General features: G+C 37.0%; 1 protein-coding gene across 2 annotated transcripts in view; it reads right to left on the reverse strand.

The window, feature by feature from the left end:
• The window catches only part of DPYD (dihydropyrimidine dehydrogenase), a 968,764-nt gene that overhangs the window by 236,469 nt on the left and 710,173 nt on the right, over positions 1-22,122 (reverse strand). For both annotated transcript variants that reach the window (XM_063428340.1, XM_063428339.1), the window contains one exon: positions 382-502. In XM_063428340.1, the coding sequence (XP_063284410.1) occupies positions 382-502 (121 nt within the window). The remainder of the gene's footprint in view (positions 1-381; positions 503-22,122) is intronic.

The following is a 22,122-nucleotide window of genomic DNA, read 5'->3' on the forward strand; positions in this document are numbered from 1 at the left end:
TTGGCTGAGATCATTAATATTGATGATCTCAGCCATGGAGGCGGAGTCAGGCAGAGCCAGCCATGGGAAGACCAGCACGGCGTGGGAGAAAAGGTGAGTAAAAATCACCTTTTCAGCACGATGGAGCAAGCCAGTCACCTAAACAGCCACACCAGCACTACAGTGTCAGGAATACATGTTTGCATTACTCACACTATAGTGTTCATTTAACTGCATCATTCAGTTTTCAGACAAGATCAAAGGAGGAGATTTTAAAATATTTATTTACAAATTGGTATACACGTTTTTTTACCCACTTTCATGTCACTAAATGCATTCAAATATACTATACATATAATGCACAAAATATGTGCAGCAAATATCATTTTATATTTCTATTACCTTCTTGGGCAGCCATTGCAATATTCACAACATCTGTGACATTCGGGGTCAATTTGGCAAAGAAGGGAATTTTAACAGCTTGTCTAACCCAGCGACAGATGTTTCGCACCAGCTCTGGATCCTGTTCAAATAGGTCAGATATGAAATAAAATTAGTAATTTGTCTCATCTACTGAAAACACAGAGCAATAAAAGGAAAAAAAAGTTCCTATGATTAGAAGTATAATTGTATCCTCATTAAATCAATAATTGAACAAAACCTATTGAAACAAACAGTACAAATCCACTGTGATATAATAGCTCTTAAGAAATTTTTAGATTCTAATTGCATACAAAAGTAATTAACTCAGAGGAAACATAGCAAAGCTGTGTACAAGGAATAGCAAAATCCAGGGTTTTTGACTTAAATTATTAGTTATAAACTTTGCCTTGTATGCTATGTATTAACAAAAATTGCAATAAACAAATTACATAAAAGAATACATTAGCATTATAAAGCTTTTTTGTTTTACCCACAGTTGTTAAGCCAAATTTCTGTGAATAAAATAAAGTATATTGTAAAAGCTTTGCAAACCTTTAATTTGTTTTTTTTTTATTACACATCAAATTTTTACAAAGAATACAGTAGGCATTGGGAGATATTTAACAAGGCAAAAATGGGTTATCTTCTAGACTAAAGGGCATATTAAAAAGGATTAATTATAGAGAGAAAAAAAATAGAACGCCTCTCAACACTTTCCCTTGATAACATTTCCTCTATGTCTTGGTTTTACCTAAATAACCATTAAAAATGCATATTACAAGGATATGTAAAAAAAACGTACATTAAACTAATATTTTCCAAATTAGTCTTAGATGACCATCTGTGGTACAGGTTTTTTTTAAATGTTACCCAATTGTGCTTGAAACGGAAAACTGATAAAACCTGGACCAATAATGGTCCATGATGGGTAAATTTGACACTGCATGAGAGTAACAAATCACATATGAAATAGGAAATATGGTCACCATAAACCACTCTGCTTTATTTAATAGTTACTTATTTAAAATCAAAGATGTAAATTCAAATAATGTTTTTGCTAGAAATGCCAGTTGAATGCCAGTTTACACCCACATTTTTCACTTTTGTAGTGAATTAAAAATAATTGTGTTGTAAAGCACCTTAAAAGTTATTAAAGTGACAGTTAGTTTGACATAATAGCTAAAACAGTGATGTATGTGACCAAACATGTATAGTCACAAGTGGAGGGGGTTTGAGGAGTGTGTGAGGCCCAAAATATATATACAAAACCAATTTAAAAAAAAACTGAGCAAGAAATTCACTTATATTTTTGCATTATATCTTGGCAACCATGCTTGAATGTTAATACTACTCTGTTTGGTACTATTCTTTTTATCAAACATAGTATGAATCACTGCTGGTTCCTATATGTGAATTATTATTCCTCTTATCTTCTTAGATAATGAAAAGATAATAGTGTGCTTGTATGTTTTGATTCCAGCCTTTTATAACTCATTAGGAAATATGCTCGATGTAGGATTCAAAGTTAAAGTGTCTCTGATAATGGTGTTAAAACCATACCAGTGGGAAGTCGCGGAACTAATGTGGAGAGGGTACTGCTGCAAAAAATGTTCGTGATCTTCCTCTAGTGCAAGGGTGTCCAAAAGGAAGATCCTCATCTGTTGTACAAATCCCACAATTCTCCAGCAGGGTACGGTTACTTCAAATACGATGATCACTTCAGTAGTTTGAAGTAGTCATGGTGGTTGGAGTCAGTGAATGTAGCATTTTTGTCAGGGTTTCTCTGCTGTTTTAAACAGCAACCCTTCCTCTCTCTGTGTCTGAGCTTTTCAGCTGATTTTTAATGATCAGCTCCCTCATTACCATTTCCACGGTTACTCACCTGGATGTTAATAGCCAGCCCTTATGTTAATCAGTGCAGAATCAGTGCAGCCTATTTAAACAGCAAGTTCCAGTACCTCCTCGCCCTTGCGTGGTGTCCTGTTTCCCAGAAGACTTCTTGTTTCCTGTGTTTTCTGTGTATTCCTGGTTCCTAACTTCTGGCCTTGTTCCTGACTCCGCTGCTCTGTTCTCCTGATTCTGGCTCGTCTGACTACCCGCTTTGGTGCCTGACCCCTGCTTGCCTCCTGGACTTTGCTTTTGTTTTTCTCATTTGTTGCTATTTATAAATAAATATGTTTTACATCTACGTTCTGTCTCTGTCTGGTTCCTGGTCCCTAACAATTTTGCTATGAAATCATGCACATTCAGATTTTAATGACTCTATTGCTGGAAGTGCAACTTCACCTCCTGCAGCACCATTGGGACTTCATTCTCCAGTCTGGAACATTCATTCTGGGTGGCTAATGTTAATTCTGCGCATATTGGCCATCTAACTTCAGCTGATGGTGACATGCATTCAATGGTGGCATAACCACCCCTTACTGTCCTCCCATCAGCCTGTCCTCCTACATTCCCCCACCTCTAGCAAAGGAGAGTGACAACAGATGAGAAGCATCAGGGAGAACTTGACCTAGAACGGAGGGAAGTTGTAGCTCTATTCTTTTTTTTTATTATTCGTGGTGTTGGGGGAGTAGACTAGTAGAGCAAGGTTAAATCTAACTAAAAGCAGTGTCTTATTACATCACTGTTGGTGTAACCCTTTAAACGGAAACCTGCAATTTATATATAGATTGTAGATAGTAGGATCCGGGAGCAGCGCACCTATGAAGGAATTCCCACGCTCAGAGCGATATGGAGGAGGGAAGGAAAAAGACACTGATATAGTGTAGTATATTTACTATTTGAATACCAGCCTACTGCCATTGGAAAGGAGATATACCCTACTACCAGTGGAGACCCCATTTTGAGGACATCCAAGGACTATCTACATATCCATATGCGGGGATTGTACCATCCAGGCGCACATATCTGGAGCTGAGTATAGGCTCCAGAAAATTGTAAGTGCAATTCCTTTCCCTTCATTTACCATCACTTAAGATCTCAACATACTACACTATATCCGTGTCTTTTTCATTCCCTCCTCCATATCGCTCTGAGCGTGGGAATTCTTTCATAGGCGCTGCTCCCTGATCCTACTATCTACATCCATCGTACCACCATAAAAGAAGAGACTCTGGTTTTTGGGAAGTTTCAGCAGCCACAATTGCAAGTACTGATATTCCACCTACCCCTCTATATATAGATTGTGTTCACAAAAGGGAGATTTGTCACATATGCAAAGTCAATTAAAGTTTAAAATTTTCAGTCAAAATAGAGAAACTAAAAATATATTTTGTTCATCAGTAAAAGCATAGCTGACCAACATTATGTTTGTATATATAAATGGCAGGGAAGTATAGCTGATACTCTACAGAAAAAAACACAATACAATAGTGTAATACTGTAAATGAACAATAAAACTGCACCAATATAAATTGAACTCACAAGCCACATACAAGAAAGGACTGGGGAGGGAAGGGTTATGCTGCTATTTTGTCCTTTTGTAAGGATATTTTATACTTATTATTTGTTTTTATTATTGGGTCCCTGAGGAAGTCTTCTGTTAAACGAAACATGTTGGAGCATATTTGTTTTTTACCTTTTATACTTATGAAATAAAGCAGGTTATTTTTACCATTTCCTGAGTCCAGACTTTTGTGGCGACACCACCAACCTGCTGAGAAGGAGTACTAGATATACCCCCTAAACATCTAAGGGGAGGCACTCTAAGGCGATCTTATTATCTACATCTTGTGATCAACTTATATTGGCACAGTTTTATTGTTCATTTACAGTATTACACTATTGTATTGTGGGTTTTTTTCTGTAGACTATCAGCTATACTCCTCTGCCATTTATATATAAATTCTATTTGTACGGGATAAAGTCTGGAACATCCCGAGAGGAAGCTGATATACTATTACAATAAGTCATTATTTTTGTACAGTTAAACATAGAGGTGTGGGTTTAACACACTCTGTTGCTTTTCTGCAGAATTTTGTTTCCAATTCAGATTATGTTGGCCTTAAATGTGCTTGAATTACCCAAATTTATATTTAATGAATAACCTTGCAAGGCCTTAAATAGCTAGCAAATCTGTCATCTGCTGAGTTGGAACTTTGCAGAGTTTGAAAAAGTAAAATAAAATTGCAGGTAATTTTTTTAGTGCGGGGAACAATTGCTAGGCTTCCCTTGCATGTGCTACACCTACAACTTCCAAAATCTATGTTCCATTTAGCCTCTGAGTCATTCACTACCGATTTCTCTGATTAACTGCAAGTCATGCAAAGTCTCAAGTCTACATTTGCTGTATGAAAACTTAGATTTTTTAATGGCTAATGTGCCTTTTCAAATAAAATCAATATCTGTTACTTAAAATTTAATTTAAGCAGTTCTACCAGCAAAAATGACAATATACCCTTGCGGTTACTTGACGTTATAGGCTCAATCATTAACAGAGAAAATATATTGAATACAATAAAATATTTACTAAGCATTTTTTGGGGGAGAGATACACATATCCTCTGAGAAAATGATGGATCTTGGCAATATCTACCAATTGTATCTCATAGGGATGTACACATTAATGCAGGAATAGCAAATACATGCAGAAAACACAACATTTTTCTTCCCAGTAGTCATCCTGAATAAATCGTGGACAGATGGACAATGATGCACAGGTATTTGGTGGTTGCTTAAATATAATCTTAGAAATTGTACAGCTGAGCATGCATGAAACTGTCAAAGATTGAACAAAACAGACAATTTTCCATACAGTGAAGCTAAATATGATTCAAGAACCTGGCATTTGAGTTTTGCAGCTGTCATATATATCCCATGTGTGGCCAGCTGGTGTTGGCAGAAATGGTGGTACAGACAAAAGATTAAGGCACGAGGGACATTCAAGATTGGCAGTTACATGAAAGAAACATGATGAATAAAATGTTTTAATTCATTAGCTTTGTGACCATGCTGTCATTTAAATATATTTAATAAGTGTCCATGAGTGTACATGCTTAATCTGTATTTTTTATACCCCATATAATCTTTGATGCTTGATTACAATATCATACCAGCAGATACAAAAGTACCACTTTGTACAGGTACAGGATTCTATAGCATAGAAAACAGATTTATTGTGAAAATTTGACCGAGATAAATTAACCTTTTCTAAGGACTATGCTAATACCATATAAACCTAGTGACTGAAAAGGTGGTTGTTCTTTCATTTTGTATGGCGCCATTAAATAGAATATACATCATCTCTAAACTATAAATTAGAGACTTATGAGAGTTGACAAAATAAAGGAAAAATGGAACTAAAAATTGCCAAGATGGAAGCAAAATTCTTATACAATAATTTGTGTTTTGTCAGTTAAACATCAGAGAACACACACTTTTTCTTGCATTCACCAGTAAGACAAACTCTAACAGTGTACATGGCATCGGTTATTAAGAAACTGGAATTTCTTCGGGCCTAATAAAAGCAGCTGTGGTGACATTTCCTAAAATTGTATTGTTAGATCTAGACTATTTGGTATATCACATACCTTTAAATTCTATTTGTTAGCGATAACTTCATAAAAATGTTTTTTTAAATAAGTACCAACAAAGGCTTTAAATGAATTTTGTCTGCCTTTATGGATTAGGGACACAAAGTCACCAGAACAACTACAGCTTAATGTAGTTGTTCTAGTGAGTACATTCAGTCCCTGCAGGCTTTTCGTTATAAAAGGCAGTGTTTACATCACAGCCTGGGGACACCTCCAGTGGACACTCCTGCATGGAGACGCTGAACTTTCCTCATAGAGATGCATTGACTCTATGAGGAGATGCCAATTGGCCAGCCCCCGCCCTGCCTCCTTGATGATCTTAGTCAATCCAATGCTTTCCCTATGGGAATACATTGAATTGGCTTACATTATCAATTCTGATTATGTCAGCCAAAGAGGCAGATCGGGGGCAGGGTCAGAGCCTGCAGACCCGTGAATAGCTTTAAATTAGGTAACTTTCCCCTTTCTAAGGGGGCAAGGAGGGGCAAGCTACCTAAATTGTGATTTTAACACTATAGGGTCAGGAACAAGTTGGTGTTCCTGACCCTATAGTGTTCCTTTAAATCAAATTTAAGATGAATTGAATGGCAGCAAACGTTAAAGCCAAAGTCGATAAATGGGTTGGCTGATGGATATAAATATGCCAATAAATTGGAATCAAAAGCTATTTGATGAATAACCCTGTTAGTAATTAAAATAAATAAAAACCCTCTGGGGGTCTCATTGACTCCCGTATTGATAAAAAGGAGGTATAATACATGGGTTATGGGAGGTAAAAAACATGGGTTTTGGCATGCCTACTAAAGAGTGAGCAGACTCCTGACTGTAATTAAAACCTAGTGAATGGGTGGTGAACGCAAATAGTATAAAAAAATTAAAAATATAATAAAAAAATAAATGTAAACAACTTTCATGTGTTGAATCTGATAAGGCCATTAATTAGGCACTGTTTGCCTAATACATGGAATTAAATAATATCAGCTTATATTACCAATATGAAGTACATTTATTGATTTGAGTATTTGAACAGATAATTATCTTCCGATGAGCCTTAGTGGCATCTACTTAATTGATCCAAAGTGCTAAATGGCTTATTGAGATCCGATAAAACTCTCAGTAAAGACATCTGGCTCTAATTAGAAGACTTGAGCATTCAGTTTCAAATTAATTGTAATTTATTAAAATTTTAACCAATTAATTAGTTCTCCAAATTCCAAAGCACCATATGTATGTATCACAAAACAAACAACATGGACAATGATTGAATAGCTTTGATTGATACGTAATTCTGAGTTCTGCATGGGGTGCCAAAAATTAGAGATGAAAACTTAAAATAAAAGTAAAAAAGTAAAATAAAAAGAACCAAAAGCTCAGTTGTGAATATTGAGCGATATGGACTGAATTTAAATTTTAGAATACCATTCTATTTGGTTGGAAAAGCCACTGCAAAGCCACTGCCACAGAGACATACTAGGAATGGCAGATGGATTACTGTAGGATCTGGTAGACTTAGAGTTGTGGATAAAAGGCATATTGCACAGTCTGTTGTTCTACATAATTCATTTTCTGCACTTTCAGAGTGTAATGGTGTCATGGAGACAGGCACTGAGGCTAGTGGTGTTGTGCAGAGAGGCACTGATGCTAGTGGTGTTGTGCAGAGAGGCACTGAGGCTAGTGGTGTTGTGCAGAGAGGCACTGAGGCTAGTGGTGTTGTGCAGAGAGGCACTGAGGCTAGTGGTGTTGTGCAGAGAGGCACTGAGGCTAGTGGTGTTGTGCAGAGAGGCACTGAGGCTAGTGGTGGTGTGCAGAGAGGCACTGAGGCTAGTGGTGTTGTGCAGAGAGGCACTGAGGCTAGTGGTGTTGTGCAGAGAGGCACTGAGGCTAGTGGTGTTGTGCAGAGAGGCACTGAGGCTAGTGGTGTTGTGCAGAGAGGCACTGAGGCTAGTGGTGTTGTGCAGAGAGGCACTGAGGCTAGTGGTGTTGTGCAGAGAGGCACTGAGGCTAGTGGTGTTGTGCAGAGAGGCACTGAGGCTAGTGGTGTTGTGCAGAGAGGCACTGAGGCTAGAGGTGTTGTGGAGAGAGGCACTGAGGCTAGAGGTGTTGTGGAGAGAGGCACTGAGGCTAGAGGTGTTGTGGAGAGAGGCACTGAGGCTAGAGGTGTTGTGGAGAGAGGCACTGAGGCTAGTGCTGTTGTGGAGAGAGGTATTGAGGCCAGTGGTGTTGTGCAGAGAGGCTTGAAGACTATGATGAGGCCTAATAGAAAGCAGTTGTTGTTGGGGGATTCCATCATAAGAGGTGTGGAGATGGACAATGGTGGTCTTGTGAGGTGTCTTCCCGGAGCTACTGCTCACAGAGACAGGAGACGTATCTGTAATATTGTTAAGCAAGCAAAGCAGGAAGGGGAATTGGATGTACTTGTCCATTTAGGGACAAATGACTTGGCTTGCAATGAGGTTTCAGAGGTTAAGGAAGTTTTTAGTGTTTTTGCCAATGATATACGGCAGGTTGCTTCCACACGGTCATTCTCTGAAGTTCTGCCTGTGCATAACACTCATAATGACAGGCGGATGCGTATTAGGGACTTTAACTTGTGGCTTGGTGAATGGTGTCGGGAGCAAGGATTTGGCTTTATTGCTCATGGTAGCTCTGTTTGGAATGGAAATAAACTGTACAAAAAAGATGGTTTGCATCTTTCTCAAAAGGGAACAAATGTTCTCAGTGAGCAGTTCAGAGGTTTTGCTAAGATGTATTTAAGCTAGGAGGGGGGGCAAAAGGGTGATAAAACATCAATCCAATTGTCCCCCAAAACAAGGACAGAAGGTGCCTGTAGCAAGTGTGTTAAAAAATGATAAGCTTAGAGTCATGTCTACAAATGCTCGCAGTTTAGGGAATAAGATCCATGAACTTGTGGCAATAATGGCAACTGATAGTGTAGATTTAGTCGCTGTTACTGAGACATGGTATAATGAAAAAAATGACTGGGACATAGAAATACCAGGGTACTCTTTATATAGAAAAGACAGGGAAGGCAAGAAAGGGGGAGGGTTGGCCCTGTATGTGAAGGATAGCATAAAATCTAGCCTAATAAAGGTTAGTGAGACGAACATAGAGTCCATTTGGGTTACGTTAGAATTTGGTAATCACACAGTAGTTCGTGTAGGTGTGATTTATAGGCCCCCAGGACAAATTGAAGAGTTAGATAATCTACTAGTTGAAGAAATAGCTAAAATGACAATGAAGGGGGAAGTTATCACCATGGGTGACTTTAATCTTCCTGATGTGAATTGGAAAACAAAAATAGCTACTTGTGCCAGAAGCACACATATTCTAAACCCCCTACTGGGATTGTCTCTAAAACAAGTCTTTGAGGAGCCAACTCGTAAAGAGGCCATACTAGATTTAGTGTTAACAAATGGAGATTTGGTATCAGATATTACTGTAGGTGAAAGTTTAGGATCCAGTGATCATCAGTCAGTGTGGTTTAATATAAGAACAGTGACTGAGTCACACCACACAAAAACAAAAGTTTTAGACTTTAGAAAAACAGACTTTTCTAAAATTAGAATATGTGTAAAGGAGTCATTATCAGACTGGAGCAACTTAAATGGAGTCCAAAATAAATGGGATTATTTAAAAGCTGCACTACTGAAGGCAAAAGAAAATTGCATTAGGCTTGTCAGTAAAAGCAAAAAATTCAAGAAACCACGGTGGTACTCCGCAGATGTGGCCAAAATAGTAAAAAACAAAAAGTTAGCATTTAGTAATTATAAAAAAACCCAGAGTGAGGAAGACAGAATGACCTATAAGATTAGGCAGAAAGAGGCTAAGCAAGTTATAAGAGCTTCCAAATCACACACAGAAGAGAAAATATCACAGTCAGTAAAAAAGGGGGACAAAACTTTTTTTAGATACATAAATGAGAAAAGAAAAGTAAAACAAGGATTAGTTAGATTAAAAACAAAAGAAGGAAGGTATGTAGATGAGGATAAAGGTCTAGCTGACTGCCTCAATGAATATTTTTGTTCGGTATTTACAGCTGAAAATGAAGGAAAGGGACCTCTGTTAAAAAAAGGATAAATGAGTCATTTATTACATGTGAGTTTACAGAGGAAGAGGTTCTATTTCAACTGTCAAAAGTAAAGACAAATAAGTCAATGGGACCTGATGGAATACACCCAAAGCTATTAAAAGAGCTTAGTGGTGTACTAGCAAAACCATTAACAGATTTATTTAACCAATCATTGTTAACAGGAGTAGTCCCAGAAGATTGGAAGTTAGCGAATGTTGTGCCCATTCACAAGAAAGGTAATAAGGAGGAGTCGGGCAACTATAGGCCAGTAAGCCTTACTTCAGTAGTGGGGAAAGTGATGGAAACCATGTTAAAGGATAGGATTGTTGAACATCTAAAAATACATGGATTTCAAGATCAGAGACAACATGGGTTTACTTCAGGGAGATCATGCCAAACTAATCTTATTGATTTTTTTGATTGGGTAACTAAAATTATAGATCAGGGTGGTGCAGTAGACATTGCTTACCTAGATTTCAGTAAGGCTTTTGACACTGTTGCACATAGAAGGCTTATCAATAAACTGCAATCTTTGAGTTTGGATTCCAATATTGTTGAATGGGTAAGACAGTGGCTGAGTGACAGGCAACAGAGGGTTGTAGTCAATGGAGTATATTCAAAGCTTGGGCTTGTCACCAGTGGGGTACCTCAGGGATCTGTACTTGGACCCATTCTCTTTAATATTTTTATTAGTGATATTGCAGAAGGTCTTGATGGTAAGGTGTGTCTTTTTGCGGATGATACTAAGATATGTAACAGGGTTGATGTTCCAGGAGGGATAAGCCAAATGGCAAATGATTTAGGTAAACTAGAAAAATGGTCAGAGTTGTGGCAACTGACATTTAATGTGGATAAGTGCAAGATAATGCATCTTGGACGTAAAAACCCAAGGGCAGAGTACAGAATATTTGATAGAGTCCTAACCTCAACATCTGAGGAAAGGGATTTAGGGGTGATTATTTCTGAGGACTTAAAGGTAGGCAGACAATGTAATAGAGCAGCAGGAAACGCTAGCAGAATGCTTGGTTGTATAGGGAGAGGTATTAGCAGTAGAAAGAGGGAAGTGCTCATGCCATTGTACAGAACACTGGTGAGACCTCACTTGGAGTACTGTACACAGTACTGGAGACCATATCTTCAGAAGGATATTGATACCTTAGAGAGAGTTCAAAGAAGGGCTACTAAACTGGTTCATGGATTGCAGGATAAAAACTTACCAGGAAAGGTTAAAGGATCTTAACATGTATAGCTTGGAGGAAAGACGAGACAGGGGGGATATGATAGAAACATTTAAATACATAAAGGGAATCAACACAGTAAAGGAGGAGACTATATTTAAAAGAAGAAAAACTACCACAACCAGAGGACATAGTCTTAAATTAGAGGGACAAAGGTTTAAAAATAATATCAGGAAGTATTACTTTACTGAGAGGGTAGTGGATGCATGGAATAGCCTTCCAGCTGAAGTGGTAGAGGTTAACACAGTAAAGGAGTTTAAGCATGCGTGGGATAGGCATAAGGCTATCCTAACTATAAGTTAATGCCAGGGACTAATTAAAGTATTTAGAAAACTGGGCAGACTAGCTGGGCCGAATGGTTCTTATCTGCCGTCACATTCTATGTTTCTATGTTTCTATGGAATTCAGATAACCAAATACTGACTAGAATTAGCTTCATTAAAAGGGTTACAAATCTGTGTACTGCAAAACATATATACATATAAATATTATGTGTATATTTTTCAGTGCAGAGAAAGGATAATTGTTCATGCCCCTTTGGTCTGTCTAAATAGGTTTGCTAAATCATTTGCATGGAAGACATTCAGATGAGCTGAAACCCCAAAGACGACTTTAGTGGACCTAAAAAAAAAAAAAACAATTTCAGGCAAACTAAATTTTCCACCATCATTCACATCTCTAAAACAATAATATTTACAATGTATTCAAGGTTACAGGTAATGCTACAATTCTTATCCTTTCATGTGCCAAATGATTCGATGGTGAGTGTTTACAGTTTACCTGAAGCCATCAACAATCAATCAGTACATATTATTCTTCTGGCATTTCAGTAATATGCTAGTCTACATCAAAATTAATTTCTTGCAGAGTATAACAAGGATGTATTCAATCCCCCATGTTATTTGTAATTTGGATGTTAACTCTGGGGTAAACATTAATGACACAAAGTAAGATATTGCTGCTATATAAGTGACGGACAATGATTTTGATCAATTTTCAACAAGATACTAAGGATCCAACATCTATGAGTATTATCTTCTAATATCTCCTAGACGAGATGAAACCTAAGTGGTTATTGGGTAAACTCAAAGTTCCGAGGGTGAAAGGACAATGTGACAGCAATATAAAGACTCTCTAACCGTCATCTAAATGAGGTGCAGTTTAACAGTGCAGCAATATTTTTTTCTTAATGTGACTTTATGTGACCAGTAAAGCAACTGATTGGGATTAAATTATACTCAGTCATTACTGTTGATACTTTGAGTGATATTAGATATGTCAAACACTGGTTTCATAGACATAGAATGTGACGGCAGATAAGAACCATTCGGCCCATCTAGTCTACCCAATTTTCTAAATACTTTCATTAGTCCCTGGCCTTCTCTTATAGTTAGGATAGCCTTATGCCTATCCCACACATGCTTAAACTCCTTTACTGTGTTAACCTCTACCACTTCAGCTGGAAGGCTATTCCATGCATCCACTACGCTCTCAGAGTAGTAATACTTTGTGATATTTTTAAACCTTTGCCCCTCTAATTTAAGACTATGTCCTCTTGTTGTGGTAGTTTTTCTTCTTTTAAATATAGTCTCCTCCTTTGCTGTGTTGATTTCCCTTTATGTATTTAAATGTTTCTATCATATCCCCCCTGTCTTGTCTTTCCTCCAAGCTATACATGTTAAGATCCTTTAACCTTTCCTTGTAAGTTTTATCCTGCAATCCATGAACCAGTTTAGTAGCCCTTCTCTAAACTCTCTCTAAAGTATCAATATTCTTCTGGATATACGGTCTCCAGAGGAGTGGACAAATGAGTTCTGGGGGACACCAGGGAACTGTCCCCAGGAAGCATAGAGCAGGCATCTCAGATGCGTTCATGACAAGCTCAGGCCACTGAAACTGCGTTGTTTGCTTGATTTGCCATTAGTTAGTAGGCCTGGTTGGTGTGCATTTAAGACAAATGAACTTCCAATTTTTCAGGCAGACCTGCTTCCCTTTGAGCAGTGCCAGTGGCATGATTAGCATCACTAGCCTACCTACCTATACCCCACCCACCAGTGCCCATCTTCACAGGATGCTAGTGCTGGGGGTATGAATTTTTTGAGAGATGAAAGCAAGAGATTAACATAGGGTATGTGTATTCTTATAAATGCATCCTCTTAGTTTCCTTCTGGCATTATCTCCACCAGGTACAAGACACTTGGGAGGTATGACTGTTTTACTGTTTTCTGTCGATAAGATACAGTAATGAGGTAAATCATAATTTTCTGCACCAGGTCCAATAGGATCCTAATCAGGCCCTGATTCTTGTTGTATCAAAAGTGAAATATCACAAATTTGTCCTTTAGTAATTGTACCTAACAGTAAAAAATGTATAGTATAGCTTGTTGTCATACTGATGAGCATGCATGAGCCAAAGCATGAATTTATTATTAAAATGTAAATTGCAGAATGTTATGCCCCCCTTTTTGCGGTTTTAAGTAATGTCCTAATCTATAGATTTGTAGATCTAGTAAACTAAGCTCTGTAGGAGATATTATAGTTTAACTTTGTAAAACATAAATAAACGCAAGAGTATATGAGAACACCAGGTTAAATAGATTGCCATTTGAAGCAGCCCCAATCAGGGCTTTATTTATATTTTATATCAAATATATAATATACTGTATAAATATAGATTTTTGGGGGGAACGTGTCCCCATGATTGAACAAGTGAAGAGTATATACAACTGATTGAAAAAATGAAGATTTTATTCTCCTGTCAACTGTCACTCGTTAGACTCAACTATCATTGTCACTCTTAGGGCATATATATATATATATATATATATATATATATATATATATATATATATATATATATATATATATGTATAAAATATACAGATCAGTGCACTCGCTTGTTAACTAAACAGTGATTTCAAATCCTAAAAAGTACTATTTAAAAACACCTCACCTAGGTAGAAAATAATGGGGGTTTGGTTACATTATATGATCATACATTGCATAAGCCTGCCAACTGCATCAAAGTACCCCATTCTTGGCAGGTCCTACTCTAGCAGCCTAATGCTTGCTCTTATGAGATTAATCCACTTACTTGGGAAATGCTTGCTTACTGGGACTCTCTGCAAGTCAAGGCTAAATAGGATCCTGGAATGAGACACCATGTATATATATATATATATATATATATATATATATATATATATATATATATATATATATACACATCACTCTTAGGGTATATAAATTGGCAGTTTTTTCTTTTTGCCCTCAAATTAAAATTGATTGACACTTCTCTAAGAACACACTCCAGTCTTTTATAGCTAGTACAAATTACACCAATGCCATTGAGTTCATGAAACAGAGCTATTCATCAACCTCTGCATTGGATAGCTCATCGCCGATGTTCTGATGGATATTCCTGGAAATGTATTAACAAGAATTTAGTGTCATCAGAAAGGACTCTTTCTTTGAAATTTCTCACACCTCACTGAAAAAGTGGCTACACATTACTCACTTCCGGTGTTTGGAAACCTCTGAAAAACAAGCTGCACAACTGACTGGAGTATCTGAACGCCCTGTAGTTGACATTTATAACTTTTATCGTGAAGTATGCAGTGTGTATTTTCGTACTAAGCCAGTTTAGCCTCAGTGGCTACAGTCATGATGTTCAAGTTGATGAGTCTTGTTTTAGTCACAAAATAAAGTACCACTGCGGTCATGCCCCGGATCGCCAAATATGGGTCTTTGGGATTGTGAACACTGCAACAACGCCAGCTGCCGGGTATATGGAAGTTGTTCCTAACAGAAGTGCTGAAACTCTCCCTACTATTATTCGACAAGGTGTGCCTAGGTTCAACAGTGCACAGTGATTCCGGGCTGACTACAACAATATTCAACTGGCACTGAATTTGAGTCATGAACGTGTCAATCACAGTGATCAAAATTTTAAATTTGTCTCTGTAACTGGTGCCCACACACAACATATCTTACTGCAATAAATGTAAGGTTTGTATCAAGACATAAAGGAGTGTTCTTTGTGATTTGCTTCCAGCATATCTTGCAGACTTCAAATAGACAGATCGGTTTGGTAAAGACTCATTTAACACACTGCTCTTCATATTGCAGAGCAGTTTCCTTTTTAGTAAATATAATTTTATTTTTCTTAATTGTTTCATTCAATAATTATTTCATTCATATTATATATACTTTTAAATATGAATTTTAATTTATTTGTGTCAAGTGAAGATTATGTCCGTCTAGGACAGGGGTGTGGAACCTTCGTCCTCCAGATGTTTTGGACTACGTCTCCCATAATGCTCTTACAGCCATAATGCTGGAAAAGCATCAAGGGAAATGTAGTCGAAAACATCTGGAGGTCCGAAGGTTCCCCACCCCTGTCCTAGACGGACATAATCTTCACTTGATCTGTTTTGGATCACTGCTGCTCTTTTTTCCCCTCTATTTCTCACTTCTCACTTGATCAATGAATAAAATCAACATTTAGTGACTGTCCCCTAGCCATCATCATCATCATCTCATCTAGAATTTAGAATCACTACCGAAAGGAACATGCTCAGCCAATTTTGAGTTTCAGTTGACTCCAGTACATTTCTGCTCTGTAATTCAACAAACCCAATAGGCCCAAATGTTGACCAATTGATTTTCAGACTGGAATTATTTTGTTAGAGTCTATTAGAAACATTTACCTAATTTACATTAACATTTGGCGTGTTATATACTTGATGTACATTTTTTTTGTTTTTCCCCTTTAAAATCATGAATTTAAATTCCACATTTATGTTTTTTTTTATATATTTGTATAACAAAATACTATGATACATTTTGTTCAATACATGTGCATTTATTCATGTGCATCTCTGAAGATCATCAAGCGGTTTTCTATTTGTAGTACTGTATTTAATAAAATCTAAACAATTAAAAATAAATTGAATTATTTCTATAATTTAATTAGTACAATCAACAATGCAATTTCTTAAGCTTATTCTGTGCTTTTATATAAAGCAAAAAAAATAAAAATATTTGAGTGAAGTTTGGATGATAAATTAATTTCCACATTTATATACCGCAGTGCCATTATAAGAATTCTAAAGATGCCAAATGCATTATAAATTATATTAATTTATTCAAAAGATACAGAAGAAAATACATTAATTCCAGCTGATAAATATAATCTGAAATCACTATGCATTTACAATTCTTTTGCGCTTAACCAATATCATCAATGCTATTGCCTTAACAAATTAAAGACAAAGTACAAGGTTATGCTTTTTATTTTTATTTATTTATTTTTTATGAGGAACAGTTTTGCCCACTTATTGGTTGTTCCTGGAATGGTAAAGAAATGTTTCACCTAGAACTATAAACTTATATAGCACGCTTAAACAATATTTCAGCTCTTAAGGTCACATGGAGGTTACCAGCTAGAGGGCATAAGGGTTTGATTAGGTTTGTGTCGTACATGAAAAATTTTGAGGCAGAGTATATAACTCCTTTAATATATGGTAGCAGCGGTTACAGATGGCTTGCTTTAGTAGTCATGTGGGATAGTTCTTGGACCCATTTCTATAATAAATAGATACAAAATAACAGGTAGGAAATCACATACCTTCCCAAAAGCAATAGCAATTTAAAAAACACTAAAGTTCTCTTATTGTCTTGTGTTTCAAATTCTCTTTTAATGGTTTATATGGCAAATGTTTAGCCCTATCAAATAGGGCTATACATATATATCTATATATATATATATATATATATATGTATTGGAGATTGCAAATTTCTAAAAGATAAAATTACTTTTTCTCAGTCATTCATTGTTTTGATTAAATGCTTAATAAAATAAACAAACCTTTTATGGAGGAGCATAACCTTACATATTGTAAAACAATAAATGCTGTATATTATATACCTGCATGTGACTGGCACATCCTTCCATAAACACTTCCTGTAAAGAGAGCCCTATTTAGGCTTTCTTTATTGCAAGTTCTGTTTAATTAAGATTTTCTTATCCCCTGCTATGTTAATAGCTTGCTAGACCCTGTAAGAGCCTCCTGTATGTGATTAAAGTTCAATTTAGAGATTGAGATACAATTATTTAAGGTAAATTACATCTGTTTGAAAGTGAAACCAGTTTTTTTTTTTTCATGCAGGCTCTGTCAATCATAGCCAGGGGAGGTGTGGCTAGGGCTGCATAAACAGAAACAAAGTGCTTTAACTCCTAAATGACAGTGAATTGAGCAGTGAAAGTGCAAGGGAATGATCTACACACTAAAACTGCTTTATTTAGCTAAAGTAATTTAGGTGACTATAGTGTTCTTTTAACGGAGTTGCAGGACACATCATCTTAAAATCAAGTATCCTCCAACTCTAAGGCACTCTAACCTTAATCCAATGAAACACTAAACACAAACAGTGCAAACAAACATTCCATAGACGCTAAACTTACACTAACACTGCTCTAAACCTAAGCTTACCCCAGCAGTGGAGCCTTTAAAAACAAAATTGCAATTAGCTAATGTAATCCCGCTGCTGTCAAAAGCAACATTCCATCTCGCTATAAACAGGATTAAATTTAAAACTCCCCATAATAACTGTAAAGTTTTAAATATACGCAATTAATCTTTCACCCATAAACAAGTAACAATAGGCATGCACAGTGTGTTACATTAGGGTTTATACCTAGAGGATTAACATCTAAAGTTCCATAAAGATATTAATTTAAAAAATGATATAAAATGCGTCTTTTTTGTATGGTGAAAAGCAAAATGTACACAAAAATAGTCATTTAACCCCTTAAGGACCAAGCTTCTGGAATAAAATGGAATCATGACATGTCACACATGTCATGTGTCCTTAAGGGGTTAAAAAAAAAAAAAGTATTTCTGTAAGACGATAATCTATACATATGCTTGTAAATGCACCCACAGAACCTGATAACAGGGAGAACATATTAAGGTGTAAAGATACAAAAAAGAGGAATGGAGCAGCGCTGAATATTATTGTCTAATACTTTATCTGACATATCCTTGGCACATCCCTCCATCCCTATTTTTTCCCTCTATATTAAGGTGTGCCTAGAGACATTTGGCACACCCATGGCACACACCTATACCAATTAAAGTGAATTAATGCAGCTTTCAAAATCTTTTCCCTGGCAAATCCTGATACCTTAATGAATAATACTGCCTTTACACAAGAAATATTTTGCAACTGTTCCTTACTTCAGCATTTTAACAGATATCGGTTTTGTGTTTTACTCCTGCTAAAGACACCTTCTCCACAAAGCAATTTTCACAGTGGCATAATTTTACATCTTACATTTAATTTAAATTAAGACAAGTTGTGAGTTAATTATAAAGGACAATTTTGGTGTAAATTTAGAGAATTTCTTGTAGTCAGCTGAGACATTTTACTAGATGATTGGATTCCGGAATTCTGCCCTATAATTCCTCTTTCGATAAAAATATATTTTTTCCCTCTCATAATATAAAAAAATAAAAAACAAGTCAAGCATGGCGCAAAAAAAAAAAAATATCTTACAAGTAAAAAGCTGTACCTTACAAAGTGAAAAACTCAAAACACGTATCAGCATAAAACAAACAATAAAGAATAAAGTGTAAACCAAAAGGAAAAACGTTACCTGCACTCTCTCCCAAATTCCTATGTATATTTAAACAAATGGAGGTGATTTAGTTACTCCAATAGTCATTGGAGGGAATGCCAGCCTGCCACGTGATAGGGAAAAAATTGTATTTGGATTCAATTTTGTATCAAACAGCTATGTTGCAATGCTGCCACCCATCCCATGTGTTCCCTATTAAGAGTTAATAAGTATATAGGGGTGTATAAAAAAAAAATACCATTCTCTGTCTTATTAGAGATATCTCTGCCAGAAGTTCAAGGAAACAAGGTGAATGGTTAGTGTAGGACCCACGTGAAAGGTTTATGCATTGACTGTCTTCAGAAGGTAACCTCTTCAGCTTCACCTATAGCTGCACAGCCACAGGACATTCTGGCATAGCTTACAAATGAAGTTGCAAGGTATTTTCTGAATCTACACTATGCTTTGGTTCTGATGAGAAAGCGTTGTAAGAAAACAGTTATGCTCTGAATGTCTCCATAAGCTAGCTGCTTCTGCATCACCTATATTGACGCAGCCACATGACAGGTGGGATGATGCTGCCACTTGACAACTGCTTTTTTTTTTTACGCAAGCCAATGGATCAAAAGTGGACGCGGACCTGTCCAAATTTATACGCCTGCTGATGCAGGTTCTCACCTAGCTGTAGTTTTCACTGCTGTTCCTAGAACCATGAAAATAGTATTTAAAGATCTAAAAGCTACTGTGGATAGAGATATTAAGAGCCAAGATTGAAAATGCAGTCTGGAGTCTTCAGGTTACAAGTGACTTCATCACAGAAGCTTCCTTAGATGTAACTAGGATATTCTCTCAAACAAATGTCTTTATCTACAGCAGTTGGGAAACTATTGTTGAATCCATTAAAAGGCAGCGGAGGGCTGCAAGGTATTTGTTCCTCAGGACTGAAGATGCAAGAATCCGGCTCCTCAGGGTCAGACAGGAGAACCTCTAGTAACCAGCATGTCTGAGATACATAGAATTATTGGCCCTGCAGGGTATACTCCAGAGATAACTTGTGGCATTTGGTAACCTGCCTTTCAAGGTTCTAATAGAGCTATGAAGAAGGTATAGCACGGAAGCTTCAGACACGAGAGTCTCTATATCTACAAGAGAATTCAGACAGATGACTCAAAAGGTATAGCACTAAAGGAATATGTATGAAACCTTCTGGACGAAGATGTGATTGCTTAGGTCCCTTAACAAGAGTGGTTCCTGGGACAATGTTCACCTCTCTTATGATGCTAAAAGTAAAGGCACATGGAAGTCTATACTGGACCTAAGAAGGGCCAACTATAGGCTGAATGACAGAGCCTTCAGGATGGAGTCAATCAGATCCACATCCCCAGCAATTTGGAGGGACAAGTTCCTTAGCTCTATATATCTCAAGGATGCTTACTATCATTCCAATAGGCCTAGATGTTCAGCATTATCTGAGAAGAGAACTTCCAATTTGTGCCCTACCATTTCGCCTCACTGCAGCCCCAATAACCTTATTTGTGTTTATAGTGATATTGAGAGTCCAGAACACCACCTAGTTCCATTATCTGGATGATCTACTACTGGTAGCCTCAGACCCACAGAAGGCAGGCGCACAGAGGATAGAGTTCTTTCAGAACACCTGAAGTTTGGCTGCTTGATGAATACCAAAAATAGCAGTCTCACGCCAGCTCAGAGGACTTTTCTGGGTGGAGTATTCTATACTCTGCTTTCCCCTATCTCAGGGAACAGTTCCACAGATGGTGGAAGTTTTCTCTTCCAGTTTCTTCATTTTCGCCTGGTAACAGCAAGAAAGTAGATGCAACTACTCGGAATCCTGTCTTCCACCATCAGGCTTGTCAGATGGGCTCAATGGCATCTCAGGATTCCTCAAAAAGCATTGTGGGCTTCCAGGGCAATTGTCTCTGCTGAAACTTTGTAAAGTTGGCATTTGGACCTCTTTGAACTCGTTTGTCCTGCATTATATTTTGGACATTGAAGCAATCAATGAGGCACAATTTGGACGTCACGTCCTTGACTCAGTTCAATCTTCTAATCTATGTTGAATTGTTCTGATTATTTGCCAGTTATGTATGTTTCTGTCCCTTCCTGGTAAGCTTGGGTATTCCCATGTGTATATGCTGCTATGATTAGCCAGGAAAGAGGAAAATGTATACATACTTACCGTAATTTTCTTTTCCTGGCTATTATTCATGGCAGCATATACTACCCACCCAGTGTTGGTTTTGCTTCTTCTGTAGGAGCTTGTTACTGACTGAGGGGCCTATACAGGGATACTCCTTTTAAAGGTTTTGTTTTATTCCTGTCCTATCGGCTGTAAGGAAAGGAGCTAATCCATGTGTATATGCTGCCATGAATATAAGCCAGGAAAAGAAAATTGCAGTAAGTATGAATACATTTTCCTCTATATACACACACACAAAATAGTGCATATGCTCTAAAACTGTGTAATACAATATGCTGTACACTGAAACATAAAGTGTACTATGCCAAAACACACACACTATGATGTAATTCTGTGCAAAAGTAAAGTGCTACCACAATTTGTGTACAAATTGACACCATGCTCACATAAATATCATTTTCATATAGCTTGTTTGAAGCAGGTATGCTTTCCAAATAATCTCAAATAGAGAAAAAACAAAACAAAAGGGGAAAACACATAGGGCAGTATTCTTGTAAAAAAGGGTATTGATAAAAATAGGAAGAACACTCACAAAGAGAGAGCAGTGAAGTCTGCTCTAACTATAGTTGCTCCATAGAGTATGGACATGCAGGCTGGAGGCTGTGGTGAAGGTAAACAGCTTTTTTAACACAATGGTAAAGTAGCTGACAGGCAAGTAAAACCCTCCAAGATATTCTTGTCCCTCCAGTTGAGCTTCCCTCTGGTCCTATCGCCAACTGTTGGCTTTGGACAACTTCAGGAACCGGGTATCTCATCTATGCATGCAATCCATACCAGGCATGTTGGAGACCTCAGTGCAAATGCCGCTATCATTGTGTTAATAAATAATTCTGGGAAATGTAGCTATCATTAAATATTCATGCTAAAGGTACACTAAAATATAATTTAACGTGAATGTCAGCTACTGCTGACCTCTTTTTCTGTTTCGTTTTGTTTTTGCAGGGAAGAACCATTTCACAAAACAAGGACATAAAAATGCACCGATTATTACTACTTGTCTCAAGAGCTTCAGCTATCTTTACACAATTCCATATAAC

Source organism: Pelobates fuscus, chromosome 7, assembly GCF_036172605.1.
Source record: "Pelobates fuscus isolate aPelFus1 chromosome 7, aPelFus1.pri, whole genome shotgun sequence".
Lineage (NCBI taxonomy): Eukaryota > Metazoa > Chordata > Amphibia > Anura > Pelobatidae > Pelobates > Pelobates fuscus.